The sequence below is a fragment of the Amblyraja radiata genome, chromosome 7, assembly GCF_010909765.2.
Source record: "Amblyraja radiata isolate CabotCenter1 chromosome 7, sAmbRad1.1.pri, whole genome shotgun sequence".
Lineage (NCBI taxonomy): Eukaryota > Metazoa > Chordata > Chondrichthyes > Rajiformes > Rajidae > Amblyraja > Amblyraja radiata.
The window spans coordinates 8600447-8623601 of record NC_045962.1 but is presented as its reverse complement, the minus strand read 5'-3'; the positions used below and the strand labels follow the sequence as shown (position 1 = coordinate 8623601).

The following is a 23155-nucleotide window of genomic DNA, read 5'->3' as shown; positions in this document are numbered from 1 at the left end:
TAACTTAGTTGCTGAAACCCAGGCAACATTCTAGTAAATCTCCTCTGTACTCTCTCTATTTTGTTGACATCCTTCCTATAATTAGGCGACCAAAATTGTACCCCATACTCCAGAATTGGCCTCACCAATGCCTTGTACAATTTTAACATTACATCCCAACTTCTATACTCAATGCTCTGATTTATAAAGGCCAGCACACCAAAAGCTTTCTTTACCACCCTATCTACATGAGATTCCACTTTCAGGGAACTGTGCACAGTTATTCCCAGATCCCTCTGTTCACCTACATTCTTCAATTCCCTACCATTTACCATGTACGTCCTATTTTGATTTGTCCTGCCAAGATGTAGCACCTCACACTTATCAGCATTAAACTACACTAAACTAAACTCAGCGGGCCAGGCAGCATCTGTGAAGGAATAGACAGATGATGTTGAGGATCAGGACCCTTCTTCACACCGATCAGTCCTGCTGCTGCTTCCTAATTTCATAAGATTATAAACCAAGAAATATATTTAAAAGACAGTGCTTACTTTTTGATCATGTCCTTGGATGCTTTGGTGACCTTGTTTGCCAGCCGGTGCAGTCCTTTCGCATACATTTTCTCCAGGTCAACCCTAGAAACATCACAAACCAGAAGGAGATTTTAGTGCATCTCGAATCAACGATTAATATACTCGTGCTGATCAACCAGCCTGCTTCCTTCGAAGACCAGCACGCATGCATTGATGCAGAGGAAGGAACTGCAGATGCTGGTCTACACCGAAGATAGACACAAAATGCTGGAGTCACTCAGCGGGACAGGCAGCATCTCTGGAGAGAAGGAATGGGTGACATTTTGGGCCGAGACCCTTCTTCAGATCCGAAACGTCACCCATTCCTTCTCCCCAGAGATGCTGCCTGTCCCGCTGAGTTACTCCAGCTTTGATGCGCATTGTCCCATTTTTCAATGCTACACATTTGTCTGTTGTTGGTGTGAAGCGACCACTTGTGGGAAGAGAGGTTATGTGTCGCTGTTGGTTGTTGCCTCTATGTCTATCGGGACCTTCCATTCAAATCCCAATCCACCCACTTCCAAACGGATAGAGAAATGTCCCTGCTCCGTTCATTAAACACAGCGGACATACCAGGTTGGGAAGTGGAAAAATCATCTCGGCAGAGGGAGGACCTGGAAGGAGATCACAGGCACAGTCACAGACACAGACACAAAGTGCTGGAGTAACTCCGCGGGTCAGGCAGCATCTGTGTAGAACATGTATAGATGACGTTTCACAGAGTGCTGGAGTAACTCAGTGGCTCAGGCAGCATCTGTGGAGAACATGGATGGGTGATGTTGGGTCGGGGCTCCTCTTCAGAACCGGAGAGGAGGTGGAGGCAGTTGGCGACGGCAGCAGACGCTAGAACAAAGGGCCGGTAAGAAGAACCGGGGGAGGGGGGGGGGGGGGGGGGGGGGGGAGGGGGGGTCTTACCTTCTGTGCCCTCAAGGCCAGCTGTGGGAGGCAGGAAGGCTGAAGGTGGTCGGGCGAGGAGAAGGACGACGGCTCGCAGGACGATACGCACGAAGGTGACGGCTGCAATGGGCCTTTATGGCCAGCTGTAGCTGGGACTGTGGGTTAGTGCCAAAACCTGGAGACTCTTGTATATGGACTCTGTATAACAGCCCACTGGCTGTTTCCATGCATTCTGTACTTAATCTAGGATTGTATTTATGTATGGTAATAATCTTACTGAAGCCTATGCACATGATAGTAAAGAACCATTCAGATGCTGCCTGATCTGTTGAGTTAAGGGCCTGTCCCACTTGGCTGTCATTTGCGCGCCATTTACGCAACCTCCAAAAATGTGGTTGTCGCGTTCTGACGCAGGGTAGCATGTGGGTAGCGCGTGATGGGCGCATAGAGAGGCGTGGAGTGGAGTTGCGTGCGGTATCGTGCGGCGCCCCAGGATTTTGTGCTGTAGGAAATCCTCGCGTGCCACCTGCGTGACGTATCGCGTACACACGCTGACGCATTGGGTAGGCACGCTGCTGCACTGGTGTCGCACGCTGGCGTCCCGATGTCTCACGTGTATCGCATGGTGACGCATGGTTACGTCACCGTGCGTAACTATGCGTCGCCGTGCCGCAGGGTATTCTAATGACGTCACGCGCAACAGACGGCATGATGATGCGTGATTTGTGTGCAACAACGCGTCGACCTATTTTACACACAACGTATAAATGAGGCACAAATGACGGCCAAGTGAGACAGGCCCTTTAATCCAGCACTTTATGACCAGTGGTACATTCCCTTCCCCACCCCCGACTGCAAACCGCACCATCATACACAATCAGGACAATTTACACTTCAGAAACCAATTAACCTACAAACCCACACGTCTTTGGAATGTGGGAGGAAACCGGAGCACCCGGAGAAAACCCACGCGGTCACGGGGAGAACGTACAAAATCCACACAGGCAGCACCCGTAGTCAGGATCGAACCCGGGTCTCTGGCGCTGTGAGGCAGCAGCTCGACCTCTGCACCACCTCGACCTCTGCACCACCATGTGCCATGAGAGGTGACAGGTCGTGACCAGAAATGTTGCCTGTCCACTGCCTCCACAGATGCTGCTCGACCTGCTGACCAAAGATCTTATAGCAGAGCTATAGGATCTTTGCTGCTGACTTCCTCCAGCACTTTGTTTGCTGTTCCACACGCTGGCATCTGCAGTCTCTTGTGTCTCCAATAGAAACAGTGTGCTGTCTCCTCTCAGTGAGTTGTGTGCTTGGCACTTGGCACACTTTCCAAAGCCTTATTCATGGGGTGAATTTCTATCAACGTCCATTAATCCGGCAACCTCTCTGACTTTCTTGTTGGTGTGGAACTGCTAATAACAGATGTAACAATAGACAATAGACAATAGGTGCAGGAGTAGGCCATTCGGCCCTTCGAGCCAGCACTGCCATTCAATGTGATCATGGCTGATCATCCCCAATCAGTACCCCGTTCCTGCCTTCTCCCCATATCCCCTGACCCCGCTATCTTTAAGAGCTCTATCTAACTCTCTCATGAAAGCATCCAGAGAATCGGCTTCCATCACCCTCTGAGGCAGAGAATTCCACAGATTCACAACTCTCTGTGTGAAAAAGTGTTTCCTCGTCTCCATTCTAAATGACTCCGTTCTTAAACTGTGGCCCCTGGTTCTGGTCTCCCCCAACATCGGGAACATGTTTCCTGCCTCGAGCGTGTCCAAACCCTTATATGTTTCAATGAGATCACCTCTCATCCTTCTAAACTCCAGAGTGTACAACCCCAGCCGCTCCATTCTCTCAGCATATGACAGTCCCGCCATCCCGGGAATTAACATTGTAAACCTACGCTGCACTCCCTCAATAGCAAGAATGTCCTTCATCAAATTAGGGGAGCAAAACTGCACACAATACTCCAGGTGTGGTCTCACTAGGGCCCTGTACAACTGCAGAAGGACCTCTTTGCTCACACTGGAACAGCAGAAACAACCCCTTACCCACCCGTGAGAGTGCGTTGAGGTTCAGGATTACTTCAGGTTCACATGCACTGAGGTGCAGTTAAAAGCTTCATTTTGCATGCTATCCAAACATATATAAATACAGTCAAGCCAAACAGAAGTATGATAGGTAGAGCAAACTGGACGATATCGAGTGCAGAATATACTCAGCATTCTTGGTTCTTGGTTACTTGGTCCTCCAAAATATTCCAACTGGAATTTAAACTGGAGGTGGTGAAGGGAGGGATTAAGCCAGAAAGGGTTATTGGGAAGAAAGTGCTACTTTAAATTTAGTTGCATCTGGTTGGGTAACTATAGTTTGGTGGAGATTATTCCATGCTTTAATTGTGCGGGGGAAGAACGAATTGCTGTATACATCTGTCTTTGTAGCTGGGAACACAAATTGGATCGAATGCCCTCGTCTGCTCCTAATTGGTTTGGGGTTGGTGTAGGTCTTGTGATCGATGTCTAGCTGACCATTTTGTAAAAACAGGTCAAACGGTGAGCTTCACGTCTGTCTTGGAGAGGGTTCCACCCCAGAGAATTCAGAAGTTTGGTGATACTCGCTTCTCTCTCATAGGTGTTAGTAACAAATCGAGCGGCATATCTTTGGACACGTTCGATGGATGAAATGTTTTATTTGTGTATGGGTCCCAAGATGCAACTGCGTAGTCCAAATGAGGTCTAACGAGGGTGAAATACAGCTTCTCCTTGACAGAAGCTGAACAATGATGAAAGTTGCGCCTCAGGAAGTTTAGGACACCTGTTACTTTCACTGTTGCATGATGAGTCGGACCATTCCAACGCAGAGCAATGCAGCGCATCAGTCTCAGAGACAAAGTTCAATGTCCGCAATGGGGTAGAGGTGACTCAGACAGTACCCTAGCGCTTATGGAAGGACCATTCTGAAGACTGTTAACAGAGGGGAAGAATCTGTTCCTAAAGGGCCTGTCCCATTTTCATGACCTAATTCACAACCTTTTTTCCTCGTGGACATTTTTCATCAGGCTAGAAAAACGCCCCGACCTACTTGATGCCACGAGCACCTACGACCTCGTGACGACCATGCTGCGAGTACGAGTCAAGGGCAAACTCGGCTGAGGTCGTGAATTAGATCGTGAAAGCGCACTTTCACGCTTCTGTACCTTCTGTCGGAGGGGAGCGGTGAGAAGAAGGAATGGCCGGGGTGGGACAAGTCTTTGACAAGTCTTTATGTGAAGTACGCCGGTCACGGTGGCGCAGCGGTAGTTGCTGCCCTTACAGCAAATGCAGCGCCGGAGACCCGGGTTCCATCCTGACTACGGGTGCTGTCTGTACGGAGTTTGTACGCTCTCCCCGTGATCTGCGTGTGTTTTCTCAGAGATCTTCGGTTTCCTCCCACACTCCAAAGACGTACAGGTTTGTAGGTTAATTGGATTGGTAAATGCAAAAAATGTCCCTAGTGTGTATAGGATAGTGTTAATGTGCGGGGATCGCTGGTCGGCACGGACCCGGTGGGCCGAAGAGCCTGTTACCACGCTGTACCTCTAAACTAAAAAAAACGAAAAAAAGGGTCTCAACCCAAAATGTCACCTATTCCATTTCTCGAGAGAAGCTGTCTGACCCACTGAGTTACTCCAGCTTTTTGTGTCTTAAGCCTTTGGTTATGTTGGGTGCTGGGTGGACATCCACTGTTTGGAAGCAGAGGCTTGTACATCCAAACCCATGCATCAAGTATTGTCATCTCTCAACCTCAGTTCAGTGTCATCCTTTCATTCACCGCATGTCCCACCCTGATATCCCTGGTTCCTGTTCTTTGGGCCATACTTGTGAACGGTGGAAGGAGAGAGTCAGAGTGGTACAGCATTTAAATAGGCCCTTCGGCCCAACTTGCCCACACCGGCCAACATGTCCCAGCTACACTTAGTTCCACCTATCCACTTTTGGTCCATTTCCCTCCGATCCATGTACCCGTCTAACTGTTTCTTAAACGTTGGGATAATCCCAGCCCCAACTACCTCTCTGGCAGCTCGTTCCATACACCCACTACCCTTTGTGTGAAAAGGTCACCCCTCAGAATCCTATCTTTCACCCTCCACCTTGAACCCATGTCCTCTGGTCCTCGATTCCCCCACTCTGGGCAAGAGACTCTGCGCATCTACCCGATCTATTCCTCTCATGATGTTACACACAGAGAGGCTGATGGAGAGTATCAAATGAATGCAGATGACTGCAAGTCCGATGCCTTTTGCTCATGGGAACTTGGCAAGAAACAAAATAACTGCATGACTGGGAGATGACTCACGACAGGGACTTGGGCAATATTCAAAAAGATTCCAGAGTGTAGACTTGGTGATTACACAATCTCTCACAGTGAATGGTAGGTCTCTGGAGACTGTTGTGGAACAGAGGGCTCTAGGAGTGCAGGTACATAGTTCCTTGAAAGTGGCGTCACAGGTAGGTACGGTGGCCATAGGGGGATGCATCGCAGCTTGGTTTGGGAGCAGCTTCATCCAGGACCGCAAGAAATTGTAGCAAATTGTGGACACAGCCCAGACCATCACACAAACCAACCTCCCTTCCATTGACTCCATTTATACCTCACACTGCCTCGGCAAGGCCAGCAGCATCATCAAGGACGAGTCGCACCCTGGCCACTCCCTCTCTCCTCTCCCATCGGGCAAAAGATACAGAAATGTGAAAAGGCACACCTCCAGATTCAGGGACAGTTTCTTCCCAGCTGTTATCAGGCAACTGAACCATCCTACCACAACAAGAGAGCAGTGCTGAACTACTACCCCTTTGGTGACCCTCGGACTATCTTTGATTGGATTGTTTTGGCTTTACCTTGCACTAAACATTATACCCTTATCATGCAACTATACACCATAAATGGTTTGATTGTAATCATGTGTTGTCTTTCTGCTGACTGGTGGGCACGCAACAAGAAGCTTTTCACTGTACCTCGGTACACGTGACAATAAACTAAACTGAAATGAACAGATATCTCTGGATTGCTTCCAGTACCTCATGCCAGTGAAGGCAGGAACATGGAGATGGGGGGATCCGAATGTGTGGCTGGTGCAGGGAGCAAGGATTTAGATTTATAGACCACTGGGATCTCTTCTGGGGTAGGGGTGACCTGTACAATAGGGACAGGTTACAGGTTAACTGGAGGGGGACCGACGTTCTGGCAGGCAGGTTTACAAGTGCTACACGTGGTGGGTTTAAACTAAATAGTGGGGGGGGGGAGAGGGATTGACAAATTGGGAGTATAAAGATGGAGTTAACGGCAAAGTGAATACAGGAAAAATTACAAAAGACTCCCGAATAAATGGGAAGGAAAGTTCAAGAAGGGATAAGAGAGTAAGGTCAGGGCCAATTGTGAGCGGTGCGAGAGGGGAGGTGAATACCGAGATCAAATTGTTGTATATGAATGCGCGAAGTATAAGAAATAAAGTGGATGAGCTTGAGGCTCAGTTAGAAATTGGCAAGTATGATGTTGTGGGAATTACTGAGACATGGCTGCAAGAGGGCCAGGGCTGGGAACTGAATATTCAAGGGTCTACCTCCTATCGAAAAGACAGACAGGTGGGCAGAGGGGGTGGAGTTGCCCTGTTGGTGAGGAATGAAATTCAGTCCCTTGCGAGGGGTGACATAGAATCAGGAGGTGTAGAAACAGTATGGATAGAACTGAGGAATTGTAAGGGTAAAAAGACCCTAATGGGACTTATCTGCAGGCCCCCAAACAGTAGCCTGGATATAGGGTGCAAGTTGAATCAAGAGTTAAAATTAACATGTGGTAAAGGTAATGCTACTGTTGTTATGGGAGATTTCAACATGCAGGTAGACTGGGAAAATCAGGTTGGTACTGGACTCCAAGAAATTGAGTTTGTGGAGTGCCTCCGTGATGGATTCTTAGAGCAGCTTGTACTGGCGCCTACCAGGGAGAAGGCAATTCTGGATTTAGTGTTGTGTAATGAACCTGATTTGATAAGGGAACTCGAGGTAAAGGAGCCATTAGGAAGCAGTGACCATAATATAATAGGTTTTATTCTACAATTGGCGAGAGAGAAGGGTAAATCGGAGGTGTCAGTGTTACAGTTGAATAAAGGGGACTATGGAGCCATGAGGGAGGAGCTGGCCAAAGTTGACTGGAAAGATACCCGAGCAGGGATGACAGTGGAACAACAATGGCAGGTATTTCTGGGAATAATACAGAAGGTGCAGGATCAGCTCATTCCAAAGAGGAAGAAAGATTCCAAGGGGAGTAAGAGGCGACCGTGGCTGACAAGGGAAGTCAGGGACAGTATAAAAATAAGAGAGAAGTATAACATAGCAAAGATGAGTGGGAAGCAAGAGGATTGTGTAATTTTTATAGAGCAACAGGAGATAACTAAAAAGGCAATACGGGGAGAGAAGATGAGGTACGAAGGTAAGCAAGCCAAGAATATAAAGGAGGATAGTAAAAGTTTCTTTAGGTATGTGAAGAGGAAAAAATTAGTTAAGACCAAAGTTGGACCCTTGAAGACTGAAAAAGGTGAATTTATTATGGGGAACAAGGAAATGGCAGATTAGTTGAATAGGTACTTTCGATACTTCACTGGTAGGCTCTACTTAGGAGGACACAAACAAACTTCCTGATGCACTAGTGGCCAGAGGATCTGGGATGACAGAGGAACTGAAGGAAATCCATATTAGGCAGAAAATGGTGTTGGGGTAGACTGATGGGACTGAAGGCTGATAAATAAATCCCCAGGGCCTGATGGTCTGCATCCCAGGGTACTTAAGGAAGTGGCTCTAGAAATCATGGATGCATTGGTGATCATTTTCCAATGTTCTATAGACTCAGGATCAGTTCCTGTGGATTGGAGGGTAGCTAATGTTATCCCAATTTTTAAAAAAGGCGGGAGAGAGAAAGCTGAATTATAGACCTGACATTGCGTGGGGAAGGTGCTGGAGTCAATTATAAAAGATTAAATAGCAGCTCATTTGGATAGCAGTAACAGGATCGGTCCGAGCCGGCATGGATTTACAAAGGGGAAATCATGAATTTTTTGAGGATGTAACTAGGAAAATGGACAAGGGAGAGCCAGTGGATGTAGTGTACCTGGACTTTCAGAAAGCATTTGATAAGGTCCCACATAGAAGATTAGTGGGCAAAATTACAGCGCATGGTATTGGGGGTAGGGTACTGACATGGATAGATACTTGGTTGGCAGACAGGAAACAAAGGGAAGGTCCCTTTCGGAAAGGTAGGCAGTGACCAGTGGCGTACCGCAAGGCTCGGTGCTGGGACTGCAGCTATTTACAATATAAATCAATAATTAGCAAATTTGCAGATGACACAAAGCTGGGTGGCAAAGTGAACTGTGAGGAGGATGCAGGGTGACTTGGACAGGTTGGGTGTGTGGGCGGATGCATGGCAGATGCAGTTTAATGTGGATAAATGTGAGGTAATCCACTTTCGTGGCAAAAACAGGAAGGCAGATTATTATCTGAATGGTGTCAAGTTGGGAAAAGGGGAAGTACAACCAGATCTGGGGGTCCTTCTTCATCAGTCACTGAAAGTAAGCATGCAGGTAAAGCAGGCAGTGAAGAAAGCGAATGGCATGTTGGCCTTCATAACAAGAGGAATTGAGTATAGGAGCAAAGATGTCCGGGGCCCTAGTGAGACCACACCTGGAGTATTGTGTGCAGTTTTGGTCTCCAAATTTGAACAAGAACATTATTTCTATTGAGGGAGTTCACAAGGTTAATTCCCAGGATGGCGGGACTGTCATATGTTGATAAAATGGAGTGGCTGGGCTTGTATACTGTGGAATTTAGGATGAGAGGGGATCTTATTGAAACTTATATAAGATTATTAAGGGTTTAGACATGCTAGACGCAGGAAACATGTTCCCGATTTTTTGGGGAGACCAGAACCAGGGGCCACAGTTTAAGAATAAGGGGCAAGCCATTTAGAATGGAGATGGGGAAAAACTTTTTCACACAGAGGGTTGTGAATCTGTGGAATTCTCTGCCTCAGAAGGCAGTGTGGGGCAATTCTCTGGATGCTTTCAAGAGAGAGTTGGATAGAGCTCTTAAAGATAGCGGAGTCAGGGGATATGGGGAGAAGGCAGGAACGGGGTATTGATTGTGGATGATCAGCCATCAGTGAATGGCGGTGCTGGCTCGAAGGGCCAAATGGCCTACTCCTGCACCTATTGTCTATTGTCACACCCGAACTGAAACCGGTGTTCGGTGGGTTAACCACAGATCAATCCTCAGAATCTGCAGCACTTGGTGCTTTGGAAGTTTATCACTTCCCGAGACACATCAAAGACTGATTTCCCATTCCAAGCCATTACAATCGCATCACAAGATCTTGGTTGCTGGCATTATAAATAATTAAACATTTGGCCCACAGCATGGAATGCAATGTCAAAGCTCAGTTAAAACACACTACATTCTGGGACCAGTGCTGACAATCCTTTCACCAAAGGAACGACGCAGAGAATCATTATTTGATATTAATATCGCAGCAATGGACCACATACAACACTGATGGCTAAACAATAGACAATAGGTGCAGGAGTAGGCCATTCGGCCCTTCGAGCCAGCACCGCCATTCACTGTGATCATGGCTGATCATCCCCAATCAGTACTCCGTTCAAACATTCTTCCTACAAATGGAAACTAAGCCACGGGTAACATTTCAGCTGTTAAAACGACGAAGGGGAAGGACATTTTTGTGTCGGAGAAACACGTCTCCCAGGTACCAGGGCAACTAGACTTTAGAGGTACCAACAGCCATCGTGTCCCATGGAAGGGGCAACAGCTATGCAAGTCTTCCTGTCATCCATGCTTTGGCAGCGCCCTTGATGTAGCGAGTATTTGCATACATTGCGACTTGTCACATGCGACACTAAAGTATTCAATTCAATTCTAACAATGGCCGTTGATATCCAGCTACGGGGGGGGGGCGGGCGGCATGCTGCAAACACGCGCTAACACAAAAACACTTTGCTGCTCAGACTAAATGAATCACAGCGGTAACAATGACCAGCTGGAGGATCATTCCCTTTACACAGGGAATTACGTGTAATCATTACGTGCCATCCAGTCGGCGGAAAGACTAGACATGATTGCAATCGAGCCGTCCACAGTGTACAGTTGCAGGATAAAGGGAATAACGGTGGTCTAGAGGGCAAGGAGCACCGCCACTCTACCTAGGGGGAGGAGTGGCTCTGCTGTCAGTGCCCGAAGGAAGGACTGGTGATGGGATCTAGGGAGTGGGCAGGGCTGACGATGTCCTGGTTGGGTTGCTCCTAGGCCAGGCCAAGCTGTCCATCCACGAGTCACAGCGCCTTGCCCTTTTACCGGGGTTACGTCCACGCCCGGGTGGTGTTAGAGAGGGACATAGTTGCATAGTAGTTATCAGTATATTTGTAACTCAGTCGTTTAGTATTCAGTGTCCGAATAGTTTGGTGATTTTGTAATATGGTGGTTTTATATCGTGTTCGTAATCAAGTAAATTATTTTTTGATAGTGCCAGATAAAGTCCAGTAATAGAGGGGACATGGACAAAGTGGGCCGAAGGGCCTGCTGCAGTGCTGCACAGCTCTGGGACTCTACACCACACAAGAGTATTTCTCATCTTGTTGTAAACGGGCCAGCAAGGTCAGGGATAAAAGGTGCTTGCAATAATTAATGGAGTCATCCGTTCCACAGTGAAATGACTGATGTTACACGGGGAAATGTCGCCGCCAACCAGACGTACTCTACCTCTGCTGTAGGACGGAGATGAGCTCCTTGCAGTAGTTGTCGCCGGTTTTGGCAAACTTCTTGATGTGCCGATAGATGCTGTCGTACTGAAAACAATCAGAGACCAGTGAATTAGGTCATGTTCATTAGTGATAGGAGCAGAGTTAGGCCATTCGGCCCATCGAGTCTACTCTCTGCCATTCAATCATGGCTGATCTATCTCTCCCTCCTAACCCCATCCTCCTGCCTTCTCCCCATAACCCCCGACACCCAGAATGGGCACCCAGTCTCATCACAATCTAAAATTATTGCTACTCATTTTATACATTCATTTTTCAAAGTTTTCAAAAAACAGGCACTGGTTGTACATGGCAAAAAACAAGCCCCTTCGGCCCACCATGTCTACGTCAAATTAGCATCATTTATTTTCCCCACACAGCAACCCTTTACAGCTCAGTCATTGGAATGCATGGACAGAACCTTTAACTAGAGTCGCAGAGCCGTACAGCACAGAATCAGGCCCTTCGGCCCACTGTGTCCATACTGGGCTAGTCCCATTTGCCTGCATTTGGCCCAAACCCATCTGAACCCTTCCTTTCCATATATCTGTCCAAATGTCGATTAAAAGTCGTCATTGCAGCCACTTCTATAGCGTCCTCTGGCAGCTCGTTCCGCATACGGACTACCCTCAGAGTGAAAAAGTTCAATTAACGATAGTCAAACAGACGCCACCAATTCGTAACATGAAATATCCTGAAGGCCAATCTGCAAAGTAGCCACTCCATAGCTTGCTGATGCAGATTATGTCACAAATTTGATGAAGATACTTCTGAATAAGTTAGCAAGTAGGTTGAGGAGGGCAGGATAGTAGATGTAGTCTCTGTACACTATTATAAGGCCTTTGATAAGCTTCTGCATGGCAGGCTGCTCTGGAAGGTTAGATCGCACGGGATCCAGGGAGAGTTAGCTGACTGGATAGAGAATTGGCTTCAAGGAAACACAGAGTGACTTAGTTTAGTTTAGAGATACAGCACGGAAACAGGACCTTGAGCCCACCGAGTCTGCGCCGACCAGCGATCCCTGCACACTAACACTATCCTACACACACTCGGGACAATTTACAATTTTACCAAGCCAATTAACCTACAAACCTGTACCACTTTGGAGTGTGGGAGGAAGCTAAATCTCGGAGATAACCCACGCGGTCACGGGGAGAACGTACAAACTCCGTACAAGCAGCACCCATAGTCAGGATCGAACCCAGGTCTCCGGCGCTGCAAGTGCTGTAACGGCAGCAACTATCGCTGTGCCACCATGGCCGCCCACAACGCTTTACGAGGCACCCACGAGGAATATGGACCAAGCGTGGTAGTGGAAGGTTGGTTTTTCAGACTGGAGGCCTCTGATTAGTGGTCTGCCTCAGGGATCGGTTCTGGGCCCATTGCTGTTTGTCATCTATATCAATGATCTACAATGATCGACATCATCGTCTATTCTCTCGTTTCCCTTTTCCCCGACTAGTCTGAAGAAGGGTCTCGAACCGAAACGTCACCCATTCCTTCACTCCAGAGATGCTGCCTGTCCCGCTGAGTTACCCCAGCATTTTGTGTCTATCCCTGTGATAGTGGAAGGTTGCTTTTTCCAGACTGGAGGCCTGTGACTAATGGTGTGCCTCAGGGTTCGGTTCTGGGCCCATTGCTGTTTGTCATCTATATCAATGATTTGATAAGAATGCACAAGGCATGATTAGTAAGTTTGTAGATGAGACTAAAGTAGGTGATATCATAGACAGTGAAGGTTATGAAATATTGCAGCAGGTTTTTGATCAGCTGGGCAAGTGGGCTGGGGAATGGCTAATGAAGTTTAATACAGATAAGTATAAAGGTGTTAAGGGCCTGTCCCACTGTACGAGGTAATTCAAGAGCTCTCCCGAGTTAAAAAAAAAAATCAAACTTGTGGTAAGTACATAGAATGTACGTAGCGGGTACGTCGGAGCTCGGGACGTCTCTTAGCGGCTCGTAACGCTAACGGCAGGTACTCGGGAAATGCGGTAAACTCGTATAGACTCGTGAAGATTTTTCAAGATGTTGAAAAATGTCCACGAGAGCCCCCCGGGTACCTACGAGCGGCCATTACCGTAAATCTCCGAGTTCGAATCGGGGAAACTCGGGAGAACTCTTCAATTAGCTCGTACAGCCCTTTACATTTTTGGAAGTCAAACTAGGGCAACACCTTCACAGTGAAGGGGTCTGGGGAGTGTTATAGAGCAGAGGATTCTAGGAGTACAGGTACCTGGTTCCCTGATAGTGGCATTACAGGTAGATAGGTTGGTGAAGAAAGCTTTCAGTACATTGGCCTTCAACATTCAGGATATTGAGTAGAGAAGTTGGGATGTTATGTTACAGTTGTGGCGCCACCTGGTGGTTAGGCCACTTTCTGTGCGAACTCTCAGCATTCGGGGGCAGGGTCACTTGACTGGGTTTGGCGGGAAGGCGTGGTCACAGGGTTTGGGGGTTAGTATATATCGTGAAACCTGGGGTGACCTTCCCCCATTCGCGTGTGGTGTTCTCTTTACTTTGCCAATAAAGATCCCTTTGTTTCACCACACAAGGCTTGCTTATTCATAGAAACATAGACAATAGGTGCAGGAGGAGGCCATTCAGCCCTTCGAGCCAGCACCGACATTCATTGTGATCATGGCTGATCGTCCCCTATTAATAACCCGTCCCTGCCTTCTCCCCATATCCCTTAATTCCACTACCCCCTAGAGCTCTATCTAACTCTCTCTTAAATCCATCCAGTGATTTGGCCTCCACTGCCCTCTGTGGCAGGGAATTCCACAAATTTACAACTCTCTGGGTGAAAAAGTTTTTTCTCACCTCAGTCTTAAATGGCCTCCCCTTTATTCTAAGACTGTGGCCCCTGGTTCTGGACTCGCCCAACATTGGGAACATTTTTCCTGCATCTAGCTTGTCCAGTCCTTTTAAAAGTTTGTATAAGATCCCCCCCCCCCTCATCCTTCTAAACTCCAGTGAATACAGGCTTAGTCTTTTCAATCTTTCCTCATATGACGGTCCCGCCATCCCAGGGATCAATCTCGTGAACCTACGCTGCACTACCTCAATCACAAGGATGTCCTTCCTCAAATTAGGGGACCAAAACTGAACACGTTTGCCCGCCCAATATTCGCCCGCCATACAGTTGTACAAGATGGTGGTGATGCCATAATTGGAGTATTGTGAGCAGCTATGGTCACTGTGCTATAAGAAGGCTGTCACATAGTGAAAGAATGCAGAAAAGATTGACAAGATGCTGCTTTACATGATGCGACTCGAGGGCCTGAGCTATAGGGAGAGATTGGGCAGGATCAGACTCTATTCCTTGGAGTGCAGGAGGATGAGAGGCGATCTTCGTGGAGGTGTATGAAATCATATGGGGAGTAAATTGGGTAAATGCACAGTCTTTTTCCCAGGGTAAGGGTGTCAAGAACTAGAGGACATAGGTTAAGGTGAGGGGGAAAGATTTAATAGGAACCCGAGAGTCAACTTGTTCCACACAGAGGGTGGTGGGGGTATGGAACGAGCAGCCAGAGGAAGTAGTTGAGGCAGGGACTATAACATTTAAAATATATTTAGACAAGGATTGGAAAAGGTTTAGCGGGATATGGTCCAAGCGTGGGCTGGTGGGACTAGTGTAGCATGGGCCTGTTGGGCCGAAGGGCCTGTTTCCATGCTAGCATTTTATGTGCCCATCAACACTCCAGATAGGAGACGGCAACAGTCCATTCAATTATAAGATCATAAGTGATAAGAGCAGAATTAGGCCATTCGGCCCATCAAGTCTACACCATTCAATCATGGCTGATCCATCTCGCCCCCCTAACCCCATTCCCCTGCCTTCTCTCCATAACCTCCGATACCTGTACTAATCAATAATCCATCCATCTCAGCCTTAAATATATTCACTTGAAACGTTACTTCCTCACCATTGTGTACCAAATCTCCGGGGATAACAGTACGTGTTCCTTTAACCCTCAAATACTTTTTACTTGTCATAATCTAGTGGAACTGGATATTGCTACTTCCCCACTGCTCCAGTTTCTGGTTACCCCCAAAGGGGAAGGTCACTCATTTGTCCTTTATCTCTGAATATAGAATGATTTTACTTACACTTCCCGTAACCCCAACAACCATCAGGTTAATAAACAGTACAACCTCCAAATAAGTTCCGAACTATATAGACTTGGGGCCATTCTCACAGACACACACACACACAGAACTTATATTTTTGTTATTACGTTGTTCACAGAATACTATACACTTGGACACCTCCCTCTCCTTTCTTGATCTCACAGTCTCCATCACAGGAGATAGACTATCAACTGACGTCCATTACAAACCCACTGACTCCCACAACTATCTCGACTACACTTCTTCCCACCTTGCTTTCTGCAAAGGCTCTATCCTCTACTCCCAATTCCTCCGTCTACACCACATCCGCATCCATACCAAGACATCTGAGGTCCTCATTCTTTAGGGAACGGGGGTTCCCCTCTCCCAACATCAATGAGGCCCTCGCATGTGTCTCCTCGATACCCCGCAGCTCTGCTCTTGCTCCCCCTCCCCCCAGTCGCAACAGAGACAGAGTCCCCCTAATCTTCACCTTCCACCCCATCAGCCATCGCATACAACACATTCCTCTGACATTTTCGCCATCTCCAACGGGATCCCACCACTGGCCACATCTTCCCATCTCAACCTTCCAAGGAGACCGTTCCGTCCGCAACTCCCTGGTTAACTCATCCCTCCCCACCCAAACCACCCCCTCCCCAGGTACCTTCCCCTGCAACCGCAGGAGATGCAACACCTGTCCCTATACCTCCTCCCTCGACTCTGTCCAGGGACCCAGACAGTCCTTTCCGGTGAGGCAGAAGTTCACTTACACCTCTTCCAACCTCATCTACTGTATCCATTGTTCAAGGTGTGGACGCTTATACATCGGCGACACCAAACGTAGCTTGGGCGATCGTTTCCCGGAACACCTTCGCTCAGCCCGCATGGACCTACATGATCTATCGGTGGCTATACACTTTAATTCCTCATCCTTCCCATTCCCACACTGACCTTTCTGTCCTCGGTCTCCTCCATTGTCAGAGTGAGGCTAAACGCAAATTGGGAGGAACAGCATCTCATATTTTGCTTGGGCAACTTACAGCCCAGTGGTATGAATATTGATATCTCCCACTTCAGGTCACCCCGGCATTCCCGCTCTCTCTCGCTCTCTCTCTCTCTCTCTCTATCCCTCCCCCACCCAAGTTGCACCAGCTTCTCCTTTTCACCCAACAAACAGCTAACAATGGCCCGTTTCCTTTATCATTATGACTTTTTTGCATATCATTGTTCTTTATCTCTCTAGAACATCATCGTCTATGTCTCTCATTTCCCTTTCCCCTGACTAGACTGAAGCAGGGTCTCGACCCGAAACGTCACTCATTCCTCCTCCTGTCCCGCTGAGTTACTCCAACTTTTGGCGTCTATTTTCAGTTTAAACCAGCATCTGCAGTTCCTCCCTACACGTTCACATATCTGTATTACTGCTGCTAGTAAATATTTCATTTTCCCATTTCAGGACATGTGACAATAAAACACTTCTTCATCGGTCAGAATTTTACCCCCTCGTTCGGCCGAACGCACTATGGGAACTTCACTCGCCCCCCTGCAGGAACTATACATCAGGAGGTGCAACTCCAGAGCCAACAATATCATGAGAGACCCCTTCCACCCCTGCAACGGACTGTTCCAGCTGCTACGGTCAGGCAAACGCCTCCGTTGCCATGCGGTGAGAACGGAGAGGTTGAGAAGGAGTTTCTTCCCAGAGGCCACTCGGACTGTAAACGCCTATCTCACCAGGGTCTAACTCTACTGAACGTTTTTCCTTCCTTCCATTATTTATTATGTAAAAGAATATGTGTGTTATGATTGTGTTTAGAAACATAGAAACATAGAAATTAGGTGCAGGAGTAGGCCATTCGGCCCTTCGAGCCTGCACCGCCATTCAATATGATCATGGCTGATCATCCAACTCAGTATCCTGTACCTGCCTTCTCTCCATACCCCCTGATCCCTTTAGCCACAAGGGCCACATCTAACTCCCTCTTAAATATAGCCAATGAACTGGCCTCAACTAACTTCTGCAGCAGAGAATTCCACAGATTCTCCACTCACTGTGTAAAAAATGTTTTCCTCATCATCATTCCTCATCATTCCGTTTATAGTTTGTTTGGTTGTTTGTCTTTTGCACAAAAGTCCGCGAGCATTGCCACTTTCATTTCACTGCACATCTCGTATGTGTATGTGACAAATAAACTTGACTTGACTTGACTAATCAACTCTGCTCCCCGTTGGATTGCAACCTTGTCGTGGTCGGGGAGCTTGTGTGTCTCAGTGACCCCTAGAGCTATGCCAGCGGGAGATTCGTCTCCTGTTAGGGTCTCCCATGCTGGACAGGTCGAAGGGTAGAGGCCAGACGAAGAGCGATCCACTGGTCCTCCAGGTTGGGGGTTGAGCACAGGGCTAACAAACCCCGTCTCGTAAAACAAATATGTTACGGAAACAGCAACTGAAGGAACCAACACTACTGAGTGGAGGACCTTCGTTGCTACCCTACATGCCAGGAGGCAGAATAAGGCAGTAAGTAAGTAAGTTTAATCTACTCTGGGATAGCTCCTGTTGGAATACAATCTGCCTTCTCTCCCCTTCACCAGTCTAGTTTAGTTAAGGGAAACAGCACGGTAACGGGCCCTTCGGTCCACCGAGTCCGCGCCGACCACCGATCACCCCATACACTAGCACCATCCTACACATTGGGGACAACTTACAATTTTACCAAAGCGATTTCACCCACAAACCTGCACGTCTTTGGAGTGTGGGAGGAAACCGGATGACCCGGAGAAAACCCACGTGGTCACGGGGAGAACCTACAAACAGCGAACGAACAGACAGGACCCGTGGTCAGGATCGAACCCGGGTCTCAACTATCAGATCATTTGCTACAGTTGCCACCAATACAGTACTTCTGCTAGTTAGAGAGTTTAGTTTATAATTGTCATGTGTACCGAGGTACAGCTAGAAGTTTTTTGTTGCGTGCTATCCAGTCAATGAGAAGACTGTACACAATTACAATCAAGCCGTTCACAGTGTATGTTTACAGGGTAAAGGGAATAACGTTTAGTGCAAGAAAACGTCTGATTAAAAATAGTACGATGTTCTCCAATGAGCTAGATTATAGGCTAGGACAGTAATAATTATCTGCCCCCCTAAATAAATACAATCTGGGATTGTCCGCAGGCCACACCCTCAACACATTAAAAATCTGCTGAAAATCATTGGGCTAGATTCATTAATCATGCCCCGTGATTTGGGCCACGTACAGGCAAATATGCCAGCTTGGTCAGCACAGACAAGGTGGGCCGAAGGGCCTGTCAGCCAGCTGTACTGCTCCAAGGCTCCATGCTCAAATGCACACTCTTGGTCCAGCACGGATAAGGTGGGCCGAACGGCCAGTTTCCCTGCTACACTGCTCCTTCACTCGTTGCTCAAATTGGTGAGTACATGCAAGGTCATAAGGTCATAAGTGATAGGAGTAGAATTAGGCCATTCAGCCCATCAAGTCTACTCCACCATTCAATCATGGCTGATCTATCTCTCCTAACCCCATTCTTCTGCCTTCTCCCCATGGCCCCTGACATCCACACTAATCAATAATCTATCTATCTATCTCTGCCTTATCTATCCACTGACTTGGTCTCCATAGTCTTCTGTGGCAAAGAATCCCACAGATTCACCACCTTCTGACTAAAGACATTTCCCCTCATCTTCCTAAAAAACTATCCTTTAATTCTGAGGTTATGACCCCTAGTCCTAGACTCTCCCACTAGTAGAAACATCCTCTCCACATCCACTCTATCTAAACCTTTCACTATTCTGTACGTTTCAATGAGGTCCCCCCTCATTCTTCTAAACTCCAGCGAGTATAGGCCCAGTACCGACAAACGCTCACCATAGGTTAACCTACTCATTCCTGGGATCATTCTGGTAAACCTCCTCTGGACCCTCTCCAGAGCCAGCACATCCTTACACAGATATAGTGCCCAGAATTCCTCACAATATTCCAAATGTGGTCTTACTAGTGCCTCATAGAGCCTCAGAATTACATCCCTGTTTTTTGTACACAGGCCCTCTTGAGATAAAAGCTAGCATTGCTTTGCTTTCTTTACTACCTATTCGACTTGGGAATCCTGCACCAGCACTCCCAAGTCCCTTTGCACCTCCGATTTCTGGATTCTCTTCCCATTTAGAAAAGAGTCTACGCCTTTATTCCTACTACCAAAATGCATGCCTCCACACTTTGCTGCACTATATTCCATCTGCCACTTCTCTGCCCACTCTCCCAACCTGTCCAAGTCCTTCTGCAGAGTCCACACTTTCTTTGCAGAATAAGGGGTAGGCCATTTAGGGAAAAACTTTTTCACCCAGAGAGTTGTGAATCTGTGGAATTCTCTGTCACAGAAGGCAGTGAAGGCCAATTCACTAGATATTTTCAAGAGAGAGTTAGATAGAGCTCTTAGGGCTAAGAGCTCTATCTAAGCTCTGTGAGCGTAGAGACAGAGGGGTGTAAAATGAGGGTAGAAGCAATAGGTAGCAAGGTGAAAAGTAAAAGTGGCAGGCAGACAAAACCAGGGCAAAAATCAAAAGGGGCCACTTTTCAACATAATTGTATAAGGGGTAAGAGTGTTGTAAAAACAAGCCTGAAGGCTTTGTGTCTCAATGCAAGGAGCATTCGTAATAAGGTGGATGCGTTGAATGTGCAGATAGCTATTAATGACTATGATATAGTTGGGATCACGGAGACATGGCTCCAGGGTGACCAAGGCTGGGAGCTGAACATCCAGGGATATTCAATATTCAGGAGGGATAGAGAGAAAGGAAAAGGAGGTGGGGCAGCGTTGCTGATTAGAGAGGAGATTAACGCAATGGAAAGGAAGGACATTAGTTTGGAGGTTGTGGAATCGGTATGGGTAGAGCTGCGAAACACTAAGGGGCAGAAAACGCTGGTGGGTGTTGTGTACAGGCCACCTAACAGTAGTAGTGAAGTTGGAGATGGTATCAAAGGAAATTGGAAATGCGTGCGACAAAGGCAAAACCGTTATAATGGGTGACTTCAATCTACATATAGATTGGGTGAATCAAATTGGCAGGGGTGCTGAGGAAGAGGATTTCTTGGAATGTATGCGGGATAGTTATCTAAATCAACATGTAGAGGAACCAACGAGAGAGCAGGCTATTTTAGACTGGGTATTGAGTAATGAGGAATGGTTAGTTAGCTGTCTTGTTGTACGTGCCCCCTTGGGCAAGAGTGACCATAATATGGTTGAGTTCTTCATTAGGATGGAGAGTGACATTGTTAATTCAGAAGCAATGGTTCTGAACTTAAAGAAAGGTAACTTTGAGGGTATGAGACGTGAATTGGCCAAGATTGACTGGCAATTAATTCTAAAAGGGTCGACGGTGGATATGCAATGGAAGACATTTAAAGACTGCATGGATGAACTACAAAAATTGTTCATCCCAGTTTGGCAAAAGAATAAATCAGGGAAGGTAGTACATCCGTGGATAACAAGGGAAATCAGGGATAGTATCAAAGCGAAGGATGATGCGTACAAATTAGCCAGAAAAAGCAGCATACTGGGAGGACTGGGAGAAATTCAGAGACCAGCAGAGGAGGACAAAGGGCTTAATTTGGAAAGGAAAAATAGATTATGAAAGAAAACTGGCAGGGAACATAAAAACTGACTGCAAAAGTTTTTATAGATATGTGAAAAGAGATTAGTTAAAACAAATGTAGGTCCCTTGCAGTCAGAAACAGGTGAGTTGATCATGCGGACCAATTGAATAACAGAATAACAGAAATAGAGTCTGAAGAAGGCCCGAAACGTCGCCTATTTCCTTCGCTCCATAGATGCTGCTGCACCCGCTGAGTTTCCCCAGCAATTTTGTGTACCACCAATTGAATAACTACTTTGGTTCCGTCTTCACTAAGGAAGACATAAATAATCTGCCGGAAATAGCAGGGGACCGCGGGTCAAAGGAGTTGGAGGAATTGAGTGAAATCCAGGTTAGCCGGGAAGTGGTGTTGGGTAAATTGAATGGATTAAAGGCCGATAAATCCCCAGGGCCAGATAGGCTGCATCCCAGAGTACTTAAGGAAGTAGCTCCAGAAATAGTGGATGGGTATTGGGTCTGGTGCATCCCATAGGCGGCCTGACCTAGTGTATGAAATTCTACTACTATTAAGCCAAGTAACAAGGAAGGGCAGTGACGTGACTTTGTTGTGGGTCACAGCACACATTGGTGTGCTAGGAAATGAAAAAGTGGTCAAATTAGCAAAAGAGGCCGTTAAAAAAGAGAACATAGAGGTAAACCTACAATTATCCAAATCTGAAGGAAGACACATTGTGTGGAAGAAAATAAATCAGGAATGGCAACAATACTGGGAACAGGAGACAAAGGGGAGACACCTCTATTCGTTACAAAACAGAGTGGGCATTACAGCAAGAAGAGGGGGGAACAGGAGAGAACAGGTAGTATTAGCAAGATTGAGGATAGGACACTCACCTGAACAGCACATTAAAAATGTTGGGAAAACACCCTACTGGGATGTGTGAGGAATGCCATCAGCCAGAAACAGTTCAGCATGCTCTAGTTGCATGTAGAAGATATGGAACAGAAAGAAGAGTTTTGATCAGTGAAATGAAGAAAATTGGAATGACAGATATATCAGAAAAGAACACTCTAGAGTATGGAGGGGAAGGAAAAGGAGTAAAGGTGTTGTTTAATTTCTTGAGGGCCTCTGGCCTTATAAAAAGGATATAATGTAAAGACATGAGGACTGTGGAGTGAAGCCAGAAGGTGGCAGCAATGCAACATTGTGGATGCCGGCTGCCGTAAAACTCCAAAGAAGAAGAAGAAGTAGAATAGTGGATGCATTAGTAATAATCTTTCAAAACTCTTTAGATTCTGGAGTAGTTCCTGAGGATTGGCGTGTAGCAAACGTAACCCAACTTTTTAAGAAGGGAGGGAGAGAGAAAACGGGGAATTACAGACCAGTTAGTCCAACATCGGTAGTGGGGAAACTGCTAGAGTCAGTTATTAAAGATGGGATAGCAGCACATTTGGAAAGTAGTGAAATCATTGGACAAAGTCAGCATGGATTTACAAAAGGTAAATCATGTCTGACGAATCTTATAGAATTTTTCGAGGATGTAACTAGTAGCGTGGATAGGGAAGAACCAGTGGATGTGGTGTATCTGGACTTCCAGAAGGCTTTCGACAAGGTCCCACATAAGAGATTAGTATACAAACTTAAAGCACACGGCATTGGGGGTTCAGTATTGATGTGGATAGAGAACTGGCTGGCAAACAGGAAGCAAAGAGTAGGAGTAAACGGGTCCTTTTCACAATGGCAGGCAGGTGACTAGTGGGGTACCGCAAGGCTCAGTGCTGGGACCCCAGCTATTTACAATATATATTAATGTTCTGGATGAGGGAATTGAAGGCAATATCTCCAAGTTTGCAGATGACACTAAGCTGGGGGGCAGTGTTAGCTGTGAGGAGGATGCTAGGAGACTGCAAGGTGACTTGGATAGGCTGGGTGAGTGGGCAAATGTTTGGCAGATGCAGTATAATGTGGATAAATGTGAGGTTATCCATTTTGGTGGCAAAAACAGGAAAGCAGACTGTTATCTAAATGGTGGCCGACTAGGAAAAGGGGAGATGCAGCGAGACCTGGGTGTCATGGTACACCAGTCATTGAAAGTAGGCATGTGGGGGTGTCTGAAGAAGGGTTTCGGCCCGAAACGTTGCC

The 23155-nt window shown here is 46.9% G+C and overlaps 1 protein-coding gene across 2 annotated transcripts in view; it reads right to left on the bottom strand.

Annotated features, from left to right (window-relative positions):
• nostrin (nitric oxide synthase trafficking) overlaps positions 1-23155 on the bottom strand; it is a 56182-nt gene that overhangs the window by 31222 nt on the left and 1805 nt on the right. The window contains exons 2-3 of one of the 2 annotated variants that reach the window (XM_033023655.1): positions 11255-11340; positions 534-617 (exon numbers count right to left, since the gene is read on the bottom strand). In XM_033023655.1, the coding sequence (XP_032879546.1) occupies positions 534-617; positions 11255-11340 (170 nt within the window). The remainder of the gene's footprint in view (positions 1-533; positions 618-11254; positions 11341-23155) is intronic. The other variant, XM_033023656.1, reaches the window with a different exon arrangement.